General features: G+C 31.5%; 1 protein-coding gene across 1 annotated transcript in view; it reads left to right on the forward strand.

The window, feature by feature from the left end:
- Window positions 1-9,522, forward strand: part of LOC107438313 (5-hydroxytryptamine receptor 1) — a 108,726-nt gene extending 99,204 nt beyond the window's left edge. The window contains exon 2 of the mRNA XM_016050573.3: window positions 8,116-9,522. Coding sequence (XP_015906059.1) covers window positions 8,116-9,380 — 1,265 coding nt within the window. The 3' untranslated portion in view covers window positions 9,381-9,522. The remainder of the gene's footprint in view (window positions 1-8,115) is intronic.
- The last annotated feature ends 6,053 nt before the right edge of the window (window positions 9,523-15,575 follow it).

A 15,575-nucleotide genomic window follows, 5' to 3' on the forward strand; every position in this document is an offset into this window, starting at 1 on the left:
TATATAAATCCGAAATGAATCAATATAGCCAAAGCGAAATATATCAATACAATAGTGTGAGGAGCACTCAAACAAAAAGTACAACAAATAGAATAGAACACTTTAAGTAAAAATATCACGTAAAAACAAAAAATAAAATGTAAAGAAAAAACAGAATAAAACGTAAAATAAAATCTATAAAGCGAGTAGCGAATTCAAATGAACTTACATGAAAGGGAAATTTTTCAAGGATGATTTAAAATATTTTCGTAACAAGAGTGCCAGATTACAAAATATGAAAACAGAAGCGCAAAATGAGGTAAAAGCGTAAATAGAGGAGTTTTGTTTTATAGTGCGTTCTTACTGCATTACTGAAGTGCATTTGATTTGTTAGTTATCAAGGATGGGCGCGAAAATGAATGTGCACAAGGTATATTGTACAATATATTGATACAATATTAAAAAGCACTCCTTTTTGTGGATATAATCATGGGAGCTGATGAAAAGATTGTTTCTTTTATTTTCCAGATTTTTATAAATTTTATAAATTTTTTTCTTCCTTTTTGCGGATTTTTTTTTCCAGGATTTTCATTATTTTTATTATTATTATTATTCTTTTTCCCTTTTTTCCTGTTCTGTAATATTTTCCATGTTTTTTCTACATTTTGAACTCATTATATGAGTACTTGCAGCTTATGCTCAGTAAATAAAACTTATTGTTTTTATTAATTTTCTTCATTTTCTTTTTGTCCTTTTTGTACTTATTTATTAGGCTGTATACTATATGTCATCCTGTGAAATCTTCGAAAAAAGTTCTTAATGATAGGAAAGTAACAAATTAATTGATTACTCTAAATAGGAGAGTTTTAAACTGAAGTAAATCCAGAAAACATGTTACAATTAAGAGATACAAGGTCAAAAACCCAACCCCATTTTAGTGATATGTTACAAATGAGTGAATCGCCTTTCCTTTTGTTCTGTTTTATAATAAAAATAATAAAAACATAAGGATAAATGAAAGAATCCATGATAATGAGAAAATTTTTTATTTTTTAATTTTTTTAAAACTTATATGTATATTTTTGTCTTTTTTCTTTTTTTTTTTTTGTTAATGGAGTTAAAAAAAATTTGTAATGAGAATTCAAATCGAAGCTCTTTCACGTAAGTCTTTAATTTTTAAGAGGAAAATTGTGGTCAAAGTAATCTGAAATTTAATTTATTACACATTGATAATACCGATTAAAACCGAAGAATAATTTTGGTTTCCACTTTATGATTGAAAAATTCTTCCTGATTATTTTTCTGTATGATATAAATATTATTATTTTATAAATTAGTGAAAATTTTGAACTGTAAAGAATTTTGTATCTTTATATTCAATTATAATAACAAAGTAAAAATTTCATAATAGCATTTATATATGTCATTTTTGAATCAATAATTATTAAAGTAAAAATTCTTATTATCTATGCTTAGTGTATTTCTGAAAGGACGGTTCTTTTGTCCTTTCTTTTCAAAACATAAAAGAAGTGTTAAAAAAATATCTCATTATTGATTTTTTTTTCTTTGCAGAAGCAAGATAATTTTGTCTATCATGATATATTAACAGCAAACAAGTTTATGGTTGAATGTATATATGTTACGGCCAATGTGAATAGTTGGCTAATTATTAATACTCACCAGCCAATATTAATAATAGCCAAATAAGCCGGTTAACGCGAATAGTTTAAGCGAATTTATAACATTAACCGGTTATTGTTAATAATAACCAATGAAATTTGATCAATGTTTATCTTTCGTCCCTTTATGTGGGATATTTCCGTAACATGATCAGCCAGGCCAACTACAATCGCCAAGGCACTAAATTTATTTTAAACTGGAAAAATTAAAAAAAAAAACATGTAGATGTTTGCCCGGGGATGACTACGAGTTATACCCTTCAAATCGGCCCCTTTCTATGGTTTTTTTAAAAAAAGTTTTTACTTGCGGGCCACTGCCCGGAAGATTGGCGATTATTCCGACTCTCGTCACGATACGGAGATCAGAAATCTCTGCTTTTTATTTCTCACTTTGACCAAAAGAAACGTCTATTAAAAATTTTGACTGTTTAGTTTTAAAAATTACCGGATTTATCATTTTAATCGCAATGCGTATACAAAGAGGCACGCCCATGTCTCAATGCTATATGAATCGTTCAATCCACTGACCATTGAACCATTGACTAAACTTCATTGGTTTTTATTAATAATAACAAGTTAAAACGAATAATTTGCGATGTTACTCACTTTGGCCAAAAGAAGATGTTATTATTAATATTGTCCGGTTAGTATTAATAATTACAGGATTTATTACTTTAATCGTAACATACACATTTACGCTTGGAATTTATATTCAAATCAAAAATCTAAAAAGTGAGGTGAGGAAAAAAAATTCCCACTGCCAATTTTTATGTAGGTAGTTTTCATGTATGCATACCATCCAAAATTTACGATGGTCGGAAGTATTTTTACTCTCAAACGCAAATAGAATTTTATTTTTCAAATGAATCACGAACAATTGTCTATCAGACCATTTGTATAACTGTTTAAATTACTTATATGTAGTGGTGGACTAAAGTTTTATAATTCAAATTTGATAAAATATTTATTCATAACTCTGCTACCACAGGAAATAAACATTTTTCGAAACTATGGAAATCTCTTATAGTAGTGGATGGGTATTTACATAAACTATTTTTCGTGACAGGGCATAACTGAGTTAATAATTACATTATCTTCGTTTGTTTTCTCAAATTTTAATAATTTCTTAACATTGCTTAGCGTATTAAAGTTAATAAAAATAAGTGTATTAACCCATCATTACATAACTGGTATAAGCCAAATTGGATGCATCCAATTCGATGGCAAATCCAGAATTGCGAGGATATAGCATAACGCATAGTGTCCTTCTGTCCCTTTAAACTACACAATTTTCATCCATCCTTTATGGCAGTGGTCTCCAATCCCCTGGCTGTGGACCGGTTCATGGTTCGAGTGGTACCGGCCCACGCAAAGAGTTATTTCCATTTTATTTACTGCGGTTTATTTTTTTCGGGTTTGTCCGAGAGTTTAACTGGAAGTCTTTAACTGAGAGTCACCTGAAGCCGCACCAATACCACGCACGTAATAGTATTTTATTTTGAAGCATGTTTAAATACGATTAAATTAAAATTATTAAATCAAAACAATCATAATTATAAACAATTAATGTCCCTCCTTCAGCAGGCCACGATATTATTATTAAATAATGGCCGATCCGCTGTCAAAAGGTTAGGGAGCACTGCTTGTGGACATATTATTTTATTTTTGGGTATTTGTGGACATATCATGACGGGTCTGTCTCCAGTTAATACAAATCCACTTGTAGATTAATGTTGACGCAGTCACACTTTGAAACACAGAAATAATTATGTGCTCTGAATTTGTCTGCATTATTAAAATATAGTTTCGTCTATGCACTCAACTAATATGCAATATTTTGTTATATTCTTTAACACCTAAAATGTATGATCTAAAAAAACCGTATAAAGGTATTATGGATGTTACTTTACACCAATGAATCAATTTTATTTCTTTAGTTTAACATTACCTTGGGAAATTTACGTATACTGTAAGATTTATACTATTCCTGAAAATTATTTTAAAGTTATTATTTTACAGCAATTGCAAAGAAAAAAAAAACAGAGTGGTGTTTATTGCACATGTTTCACCGTGAGCCAAAAAAGAAACACTCTGAATAGCCTTTGAACTAAACATCGTATTTTCACGCACTAAAACTCGATTTTAATAGTTTAGAGGCCTAACGTTAATTATGCTAATTAATTTGCGTATGTGATAATTTTAGATACGAAATCAAATACAACGAATTCCATAGCTTCAATCTAGAAAGTATGGTCGGTCAGGAGAGAGGTCGAAAATTAGGATGAATGAAAATTTGATTGATTTTTTGCGTATTTTACCAAATCTCGAACAAAAATTTTAAATTGGAAAGCTTTTTTATACAAACTAGTTTTAAGACAATTACTCAAAATCATTCGAACTATATATTCATAAATTTGGAGTTTCACTAAAAGTAGATCGATTGGGATTCCTTCCATAAAAAAAAAACAATTGAGAACCATTGGTAGATTTTATTAATTATTTATTTGTGTAATTTAGATTCATATTAGTAGGTCGATTGTGCAATATTAAACAGCTGAAAACAATAAAGAGCCATTGTCTTACTTAGTTAATTATTTATTTCATTTAGATTAAAAGTATTTTATCGAATGTGCAGGTTTCGGTGGCCAAGAACAACTCGAACCGATTGTTTTATTAAATTATATTTTATTATTTATTTATGTAATTTAGATTAATATTAGTAGGTCGATTGCGTAGAGTTCCGTAGCCGAAAACAATTGGAAACCGCTCTCTTACGTAATTAATTATTTATTTATGTAATTTAGATTAATATTAGTAGGTTGATTGTGTAGTGTTTCATAGTCTAGAACAGGGGTCCCCAACCTTTTCGTTCCAAAGAGCAAATACCAGAATATCGGTCGAATGGCGGGCACCATTTATTTTTTCAAGATAAATTTATAGTTGATAGACATAGGTAATAATACACACTACATGTAATGCACAAAAATTTAATTGAAAAAATTAATTTAACATATGAATATAATTAGTATTAATATTCTTGTGTAAAATAAATGATTACTAAATTGCTTTCAAAACATGCGAAGTTTAAAAATTATTTATAAAATACAGTCAATGTGGTCTTTGGCATGGCATTTCACTGGCCAGCGCTTCATAATTGAGAGAATATGATGAAATTCCTGCTCGCAAGCTGTCGTCAAGGTGTTCATCTGTAAGTCCGGATCTATATTTTGACTTTATGATATTCATAGTCAAAAACAATAATTCACACAAGTATGTGGAACCAAGAAACGACTTTATTTTATGTGCTGCTCTTTTTAAAAATGGAATTTATTCCTTCAACTATATTCCAGAATTTCTCATCTGATATAATAGTTTTGAGGATAATGTCATTCTGAAGAGTCACAATTTCTATCTCCACTTCGTCTCGCTTCACTTGAAGAAATTCTGAAATGTATGTTGCTATTACGGTTACGTTTATTTGGTTTTTAAAAGAATTAACAAAAATGTTATCAAAGGCTCGATGATATTAAATTGTTGAAAGTGCTTTTCATATTGATCTTTAAGCAATTGGAGGTTGATGACAAATGCTGATAAGTCAATTTCACTGTTACCTATCATTTTTTTTCCATGCTTGGAAGATGCACAAGAGGCTTCATTTTTCAAATGTGATGTCACAAAACTATCCTAGCTCTGAACGAGTTTATAGCCTCTATAATTTTTGCTATATGTTTGTCCTTTCCCTGCAGCTCCAAGTTTAAATTATCTAGTTTTTCCATTATGTCCGTTATGAAAGACAAGTCTGCTAGCCAAAGAGGATCTCTTAGTTCTAAAAATAAAATGTTTGATTTTCGGGCTGCGAGATAATTTTTTTTATTTCTTCAATTAAATGTAGAAATCTATCAAGTACTTTGTCTTTACTGAGCCAGTGTACTTCAGTATGTATTTCATAGCATAAAATTTGCATGGCATTTAATGGGAAAATGGAACACTAAAATATTTTATAGTTGGGCATAAGCAGCGGGCGCACCTAGACCGATCGACGGGCGCCATGGTGCCAGCGGGCATAGGGTTGGGAACCCCTGGTCTAGAATAATCAAAAACCTCTGACAAACTTAATTAATTATTTATTTATGTAATTTAGATCTTATACGAACTTTTAATATCTCGCTAAATTTAAAACTTCATTGGGGTCATAAGAAACAGTTTGAAATACAATCCAAATAATATATATTTCAGAGAAATAAGCGAAAGGATTTTCGAACACGAAAATAAAAATTCAATTTAAACGATATGTACGAGACAAACTAAAAATCAGCTCTCTTTATCTGAACCAACAACCGATTCAATAACTTTGTCCCATCTCCGTTTCTAAGAATAGTTTAATAAAAATCACACTTTCAGTGGCTGTCGTCCAATTCTTTGAATAAGCGAATTTCATCTACTTCGAACACATCTGTTCAATCTTTTGGACTGAAGCCATCACAGAAACTCAAAAATATTTTAGATATTTCTATTTACTTCTTTTTCCGTTCAATAGCAGAATCTACCTTTTAGAATTGGCTTTATTATTTCGAAGAAATTCTGAGAAATTATCTCTTAAAGTTTATTTCTTTCGGCGAAAACTTTATTTTCTGTTGCCATTCGGTAAAGACCAAGAGGAAAAATTATATTTAATTGCGAAAAACTGTTCTGAATATCAGAATTTGATTTCGTATATATATATTTTTTTGTCAAACATCTAAGATTGTTTGAATAAAATTAAATGCGTGATTAAAAAAGAAAAAAATCATATTTTGTTAAGATAAGTAGGTGGGTACTTTATTCACGTCGCACTAGATCTGCACAATGGGCTATTGGCGGCGGTCAGTTGAACATCCCTGAGAATGATCCGAAGACATGCCATCACAATTGTGACCCTTTGAAGAGGGGATGGCTCCCCTGCTTTGGTAGCACGGCGACCTGCGCGCGAAGTCGAGTAATTTACGGTAGAACAGTTTAACAAGGACCGATACCACGCATTCTCGATTCCTACACTGGCTGATCAAAGTGGTCACTCACTTACTAACTGTAGTCAGCTATGCTTGACTTTGGTGTTCTACTGGGAACCGTGTGTTTACAATCAGTCTACTGTGAATTTATTATTTATTTATTTTTTTTGTAAATTGGTAAAAAACTCCATGTGAAATTTTATTTAAAACTATTTGTTTCCCAGATATAGCTACGAAAAGGAATCAAATAGTCCTTTTTCTTTCTTTTTTTTTATAACAAAATGTTTTTTTGCGGTACTTTCTCTTCGATCCTCCTCATTGATCCAGAGAATTTATTAACCCAAATAATTGATATAAACTGAGCACTTGATACTTTGTCTTGAAAGGAATGGTTAACAGAATTTATTAAACTGTTATGCATTGAACAGAGCACTTTCCTCCCAAAGAGACGATCAAATTAGTACATCAATTCCTACACTGATAAATTTACCTTTACTAATGCGAGTTTATCTTGATCCTTGATCCAGAAGTCCCAAGATCCAAAAGTGTCTTGTCCTGAATTGTGTTCCAAATTACGTGGTGACAGATTTAGATATTAATGCAGTCACAGCCCTTATAGGAATCGGCTGTAAACGGTCTTAAGATTTATTTTACACACACACTTAAATATAAGTGGAGTGTATGATATCATAAAGAGGAGTGTATGATATAGTCATACACTCCTCTCTATGATCTTTGACTTATCAAATCTTTTTAGACGTTAGACTTATCAAATATGGTTAATTTGATAAGTCAACCTTCAGTGAATTCATGGAATCTAATAAATTAATTAAACCAAGATCTTTCATCAGAACGACGTGATTGACGCATGTCCTTTTGGGATAAATAAAGAATCAGCATCATGGAACACCTGACATAATCATTTAATCGCACATCATTCGTTTTGTTATTTTTCCCAAATATTATATTAACTTCTAAGGGATCAAGGTTTGACTGTGCAGGGCAAAATTGATACAAAAATAAAAAAAATATATCATTTGCTGGTTTGTAACAATTCAAGCTCCATTGAGAATCTAAAAAAAGGATAAAGGGTACTAGACAGATGTAAAGTAACAACTGAGTATTATTTTTGAGAAATTTTTCTAATTAGTTTTTGTTATTTCATAATCATGTTTTCTTATGGAATTTAAAACATAAATGTTAATTACGAACATCGTTATACATACTTCTTTTATTCTATAAAACACTGAAAAAGCATAAAATTTTAAAATGTAATAGAGTTCCTAAAAATGTAGTGAAAGCAAGAGTTCCTAAAAATATAGTAAAAGCAAGAATTCCTAAAAATATAGTAAAAATATTTTCGTTTGTAAGTTTTGAAATGTTTAAAAAAAATTCGTGAATTTTCGTATAAAATATTAAAATGACCATCATGACAACTTTACTAATTCAGACTTCTTTTTCACTTGCAGGTATTATGATTGTAGTTACAGCCATTGGAAACATGCTAGTGTGTCTTTCAGTTTGTCTGGTGCGCAAGCTGCGACGAGCTTCGAATTTTTTACTAGTGTCCTTAGCAGTGTCCGACTTGTGTGTGGCTCTACTAGTGATGCCCATAGCGCTGCATTATGAGCTAGTGGGTGACTGGAAGCTGGGTGCTACAATATGCAACATGTGGGTTGCTTTTGATATCACCTGCTGTACGGCGTCCATCCTCAACCTGTGTATGATTTCCGTTGACCGCTACCTCGCCATCACTAAACCTCTTACATACGGAGTACGTCGCCGTTCTAGACGAACATACCTTAGCATAGGACTCACCTGGATCATGTCCACTTTGGTGAGTGTCCCACCTCTTCTTGTTCTGGGCAACGAGCACGGCACAGAAATGAGCCCAACTTGTGATGTGAGTCAAAATTTTGGCTACCAACTTTACGCCACTCTTAGTTCTTTTTATATACCCATGCTAGTCATGGTTTTTATGTATTGTAAGATATACCTGGCCGCCAAAAGGGTGGTCGAGTCAGATCGAAAAGGACGGCAGGCCGCCCAAAGGTACTTATCAAACAGCAGCAGTACTGGACCGTACTCTTCAGTTTGGGATTCCAAGCCAGAAAAACTAAACGTTTTTGTGCAGCTGAAAACCCAAGAGCTAAACAATCATCGTCGCCATTCTTCTGTGGACGTTGGCGACGGTAATAGTACGAAAATGTGCACACTAGAGGCTTACAAAGTTGGCGACAGAGCAGTGACTGCTGTTTGCAAACCGAAAATATCTGTTATTGTGAAAGATCGCAAAGCGTCCATTACTTTAGGGATTATAATGACTGCATTTGTTGTTTGTTGGCTTCCTTTCTTCGTCGTTGCACTCTTACGATCGTTGTTCACTAATCTTTGGGTCCCCCACTCAGTTCGTAGCCTTGTGCTGTGGCTTGGTTACGCGAATTCTATGCTCAACCCAATAATATACGTAACATTTCACCAAGATTTTAGAAAGTCTTTCAAGGAAATGTTGTGTTTCAGATGCCATCTAGTGAATGAAACTTTCCGCGAAGAAGCTTACAGAGACCAATATGGTGAGACCCCTCTGTGCTCTGGACCACCCCAGACAACATGGCCAAATGCCAGTTGCAAATCTTTCATTTCTACAGCACGCCGCACATCAATATGCAGTTCATCTCGCAAGCTCGATTGTTGTGGAACCAATAATAAACAAATACAGAATACATTCATGTAAAAAAAAAGTATTTTGTGTCAAAATGTGTGCTATTTTACGAATTTCCCAGATTCCCTTCTTGGAATTGGAAGCAAAATTGTGATAAATTTTATCCAACTGTGTAAAAATGAAAAAATAAAAAAAATCTGTACTATTTCTATAAGTAAGTCTGACTGTTATTATTTTTATGAATCATTCAAATTGCCTTGAAGTTAAACAGAGTATCTAAAAGTTTAAAATATTATTGAAATGAGGAGCTTCGAGCAATGTACTGAAAAGAGCGGGGTTTATACAAATGTCATTTTCTTACAGTAAATTGTTCCTTAAAGTTTTCAGCCTGGTAATTATCATGTTACCAAAATTTCTGATAAATGGTTTTCGTAGTTTTCCTCCCCATTTATCACAGCAATGGCTGGTCGATACGAATTCTGCACCCAGTACTCACCGTCCACAGTGCAGACGCAAATATCCTCAGTGGTAGACGGATCATGGGTTCCGGATCATGGGGATCAGAGTCCTCTTGCCGTCAGGCTAACCAAGGGAGGTTTCCTTCCACGTAACGCATATGCGAGTTAGTTCCATCAAAAGTCCTCCACGAGGGATATTTCTCCCAATACTTGATCCAGGAGTTCCCTTGTTTTCTGGATTGAGTTCAAAATTACAAGGCTAAGCAGTTGAACATTGATAGTTGCAAACCCAAAATTAGGATGGCTGTTCATCGACGGTTATAAATAAAAATGGTCTTCGTGAATTGTGGTGGCTCACCGGATGGAGCGTTCGCCTTCCTATGAAGTAAATTGGGTTCGAATCCTAACAATGGCTGGAATGATACAAATTTCGAATCCGGCTCACACCAACCACAGTGCTGACGTAAAATACCATCCGTGGTAGACGGATTATGGGAAAGAATAACTTTTCCGTCAGGCTAACCGAGGGAGGTTTTCATGGATTTCCCTTACATGCAACTCAAATGCGGGTTAGTTCTATCAAAAAGTCCTCCACGAAGACTAATTTATCTAAATGTAATCTTTCTAGCTTAAAATACTGAATTTCGTTATTCAGAGTACACTAATTATACCATATTTTTTTCCTCACTTACGATCATATCATCAGTGCATGCTGAGTGTCGACATTTGTCATTGAAAATGATAAATACTGATATCTAACAACTATGTGAGTGATGATATTCGTAAGAACTTATGTGGACATTCAGTATCGAATGAACGTCGATATGTAATGCAAGTTAAGAAAAAAATAGTATCCTTAAGGAGAGAACCTGTTTGCATGCCAAATGGATGCTAAGCTCCAAGCGCGAACGTATATCAACATCGTCAACTCTTGAAATGACGCTGCACAACCTATTTTTTTCGATCTTAAATCAAGTTAGATGAGGAAACTAAATCTTATTGAAAAAAAAATTGTTTCGTTAATAAGAATTGATAAAAATGATGTCTAAAAATATAACTAATATACGTCTTTCGATTCGCATTTAAAGAAACTGATGAAATAATAATAAATATTGTTTCTCACAAATGATTTTTTTTTCCAGCGAAACAAAGTAAAAAAAATTCTATACCTCTTATTTGATTTGTTAAGAGCGTGTCTGCATAAGACGTGCCATTTTTAGCGGTCCAATCAAATTCAATGCTCTTGCAACGTTATATAGCTATTTCTTTTTCAAAAACGGAAGTTCTCCCTATTTATGGAAAGAATTCCAGCAAGACTATGAAATTATAACCCTTTATAAATAACTCTATGATAAATATGGTATACAAATTAAACTTCTGTCCGACCAGATTAAATTTTAAAAGCTTTTATATTGTTTTGATCGCATATTTATATAATTTTATAATGAAATAAAACGGAACTATATGCTGTCGCGGATGATTACATAAATCCTATGCCGCAATGGGGTCTTTTCTTAACTTGCAACGGAGTGTAATTTTAAAAATTTACATTAACATATTATGGAGTACAAGAATCATACAAGCGATTAAATGTCAAAGTGACCGGATATATTCTGCTGTTGGTACAAAAATGGCATCACTACTTTTGAAAAGAGAGATGGTACGATGGCATTGACGCGATCTTGAAAATTCGCCTTTAAACAAGTTAATTTATTTTTTATTTCTATTTAATAATCTATTATGGATTTTATTACAGTCTCAAGATATATAACTAAATTAATTTTCGAATGTGTTTCTCAGCTTAATATTGAAGTGAAAAATTTATTTAATTTAAACAAATAGCTGTTCAATACAAGACAATAATGTAATTTACTGAATATTAAGAAGGCACTGATGGCAATAAAAATAGTAACAGTAATACTAGGGTAAAGTTTTTATATGACCTAGTAAGTAATAAATGTAAATACAAAGAGTGTGTATAGTATTTTGTTTTTCTTTTCTGTCACAAATGTTACAATGTATATTGAATATGACTAAATAAATATTTCTTTAAATTGTTCAAATTGCTCGAAATAAAAAGCCATTTTATTAAGCGTTAGCCATTTTTTTTCTTTTTTTTTTTTAAATTTAACGATAGATGATTCAATTTTCACATATTTTAAGTATATTTACATTTGACACAATTTTGTGATAATTTCCATTAGAGTCAAAAGTAATGGAAATAAAACTCAATACTGGTATTAACTAAACATTTACAAGAATTAGAGCCCCTGACAAGAATGAAATAAATCCGCAGCACACATGAAAACGAAATCTGTATCCAAAGTTAAGTAAATGCCACCCGATACGTATCGTCTCCCTTCGCACTCGTAGTGATGTCATTTTCAACCAATAGCGTGATCCGGCAAGTTTGAAATTTAATTGCTCATGGAATCATCTTTTCAGATAGACATTATCTCCATACACAGTTATTATATGTACTCAATCCTGAAGGGCGGATTTCAATTTTTGACATTTTTTAAAGCAAAACCAAATAATTATAGTAATTTAGTTCGAACAGACAGTGAAACTTTCTTAATACGCAGGGCTGATCTGTGATGGCTGTTCTTAGCATATATGTTCGAATAATTTTTTTAAACGAATTAATAACTATGTTATTAATTCGTTATTATGAATTAATAACAAGTCGTAACCTAAATAGGGAGGGGATGCTGAATGATGATTGCCAGCAATATACTATCAGAAATTTTTTTTAATTATTATTTTTATTATTACCACTGAACTAATGGACTAAATTTTATTAATTTTAATCCCTTATTTCATGTACTCTGCTCGAATAATGATGGATTAACGTTCGGAAGAATTTTCATTTTCTACAATTGTTCTTCTTTACTTCTATGTTAATTTGCAATTGCGATGTGACTCTTTCTTTTGCACTTCATTCCTTTGCTAAAAAATTAACATATGTAGATTAATTACTGCCTATTCGAAACTACTTGCAACCATTACTCTATTCATATATAAATGAATGAATGTCCGAAAGAGTGTCCCTTATACACTCATAAACCATCCTACCAAAAGCGATGAAACTTGCCATACAGGCGGTAGTTTGAAGCACGAGGAAGGTCACTGTCGACATAGGAACATTCTACGACAAACCGTTCAAGCACGATGAGCAAAAAACGAAACGGAATTTTTTGATTGTTTAGGCGTTAGCCATTTTCGTGTTTAAATTTAACAGCAGATGATTCAATTTTCACAGATTTTTAAGATAACATCAGTGATAATTTCAAGCTTACAGCCCTATTTGATCAAAAAATAGTTTATTGCGGATATTTAAATATTTAATTATTTTATATTCACTATGACGTATGAATTTAATGAACAACATTACGTGGCAGCACGCGTGGTCAACTTCACCAAATTTATACTTTTAGAGTAGAGCCCCTGAATTAGAATGATTAATACAAATAGGGGGGACTTATTTAAATTATATCAAGAAACGTGTTTCTTAAAAAATTAATTCTCTAAAATCAGCAGTAATTGAGTAGAAAAAAATATTTATGCATTTAAAGACAGATATTAATTGGAATGTGGTGGAACTTATTCGCTTAGGAGAAACGTAAAAAAATTGCCATATTATTATTGCCGCTAAGGATGCTTAATTAATTTAGTTAATGCATGCATGTTGAATTAAAAGAAATAAGGTTTGTTCTACAAAGCAAAAGTAATGGAGTAAAGGTATTTATTTGTCTAGAAGATTTGTAGGAAATCGTCATACTATCAATGATGCTTAATTAATGTTGGTAATATCCATTAATTGAAATTTAAAAAACATAATTTATGTACTAAAAAGCGAAAATAATGAAAAAAAAGATGCTTATTCGTTTCACAGAACTGTAAAAAATCGTCATATTGATGACACTAATGCTTAATTAATACTGATAGAAAATATTATATTGATTTATTTGGTGATTATTAAAACTGCACCAATACTCAGCAGTTTTAATACCATACTTTGGAAATAAACTAAAAGAGTTATTTCTTTATTATAACATCAGCATAATACTACCCTATTGCGCTAGATTTTACGATAAACTTATTTATATTGGTGTCTAAACTTAATAACCATTTTACAACTATCAGTTTTTGAGAAAATTGAATTAATGTACTTTTATAAATTATCGTTATAGACATTCGTTAAATGATTAAGAGCTTAACACCCCGATGCATCGTGCACAATACCCCGATGTATCACACGACACGATGTATCGTGCACAATCACCCGATGTATACGCAAATTTCATTTAATATTGGTTACCTTTTGCGTAGCCGGGCGTAAGCAAAACGTTTTCAAAAAATGCATACCCCGACAACTTTATTTTATTTTATCTTTTTAAATGTAGGAAAATTAAATAGAGAGAAAAAATAAATAACATAAAAAAATTAAATTAAATAAAAAGAAATGAACGAAATCAGTTGAATAGTTCCTGAGAAATCGAGTTTCAATTATACAAATTTTTTAAAATTCAATTTCTCATCAAATTTTGCATTTTGTCATGTAAAACTAGAAACTTTAAAATAACGCCAAAAATTGTATACCTTACAATTCAAAATTTTTTAGCTATTTTTAAGTAAAATAATTAAAAATACTAAATATTTACTAAGATTTATTTTTTTGCGTGGAATTATTTTTGAATATACGAATTTTATAATTGTGGGAAAAAAATTTTCAATTCCCTTCAAAATTTCTCGAGATATGGTGAAATACGCAAAAAGTAAAATTAACATTAAGGGGTCCGAACGGTGGACCGTTCTCCTGACCAAACTCTTAAGACCACATTTCCAAGATTGAGACTACCCCTATAATTAAGGAGTTAGAAAACGAAATCCGTCTGAGAAAAGGTATGCTTATTCAGAGAAAATGCGTTTTTGTGTCTAGCTTCGTAACTTAAAATATCTTCTGCACAGAATTATAAGCATATTTTAAGTCACCCCCTCGAACCATTAAGAATGAGTCTTAAAACATGAAGATCCGATCATTAAATCAAAAGTTATGCCGTTATGCTGTCCGTTTCTTTTGAGTCACTGTACCTAATATTGTTCTTCGCTTGTTGGTTGAGCAATATTAAAATACAGTCGCAAACTCACCAAATTTGTTATAATAATATACTTTTAATTTTAAATTTCATTAATTGATCTCAAATTAACTAATTGATTTGATTAAATTTCACTAATTGATCTGAATGGAATCATGTGAAAAATGTTTGAACTTGTAAAGTGTAGGAAACAAGCGTAATGCAAAAAAAATTTTTTTAGAAAACATATTTTAAATGTATAATGTCACCTTTTGTAAAAGAATTCAATCATTAATTCTAATAACAAGAATTTTTTTGTGAATTTAGCATCGAGGTTGGTTAGCAACAACAAACAAAAGAGCTCATTTCCCTAGTATATTAATAAAATTATTTCAACAATAGTATTTAAAAATATTCTAATAAACAGTTTGATACTGCAATTTAACCAAGAAATAATATCTAAAAAGGGTATTTTTTCAACTTTTAAAAAAAGTCCATCTTCAGTTTTAACTTGTATAAACTTCAACAATTTGCTACGTTAATAAAAAAATACTTTCTCAAAATTTTCCGTATCCAAAAATATTTAAGGCATCTAAAATATGCATTCCCTATGAATATTATACCTCATTTTTCATTTAAGACGGCAAACCTCAAAAGCATCGTATAGCAGATAAGAGTTTTGCAAACACATTTTTATATCGCGTTTTTTGATGCTATAGTCAGCAAGCTGA

This window comes from Parasteatoda tepidariorum, chromosome 3 (assembly GCF_043381705.1).
Source record: "Parasteatoda tepidariorum isolate YZ-2023 chromosome 3, CAS_Ptep_4.0, whole genome shotgun sequence".
In the NCBI taxonomy this organism is placed as follows: Eukaryota; Metazoa; Arthropoda; class Arachnida; order Araneae; family Theridiidae; genus Parasteatoda; species Parasteatoda tepidariorum.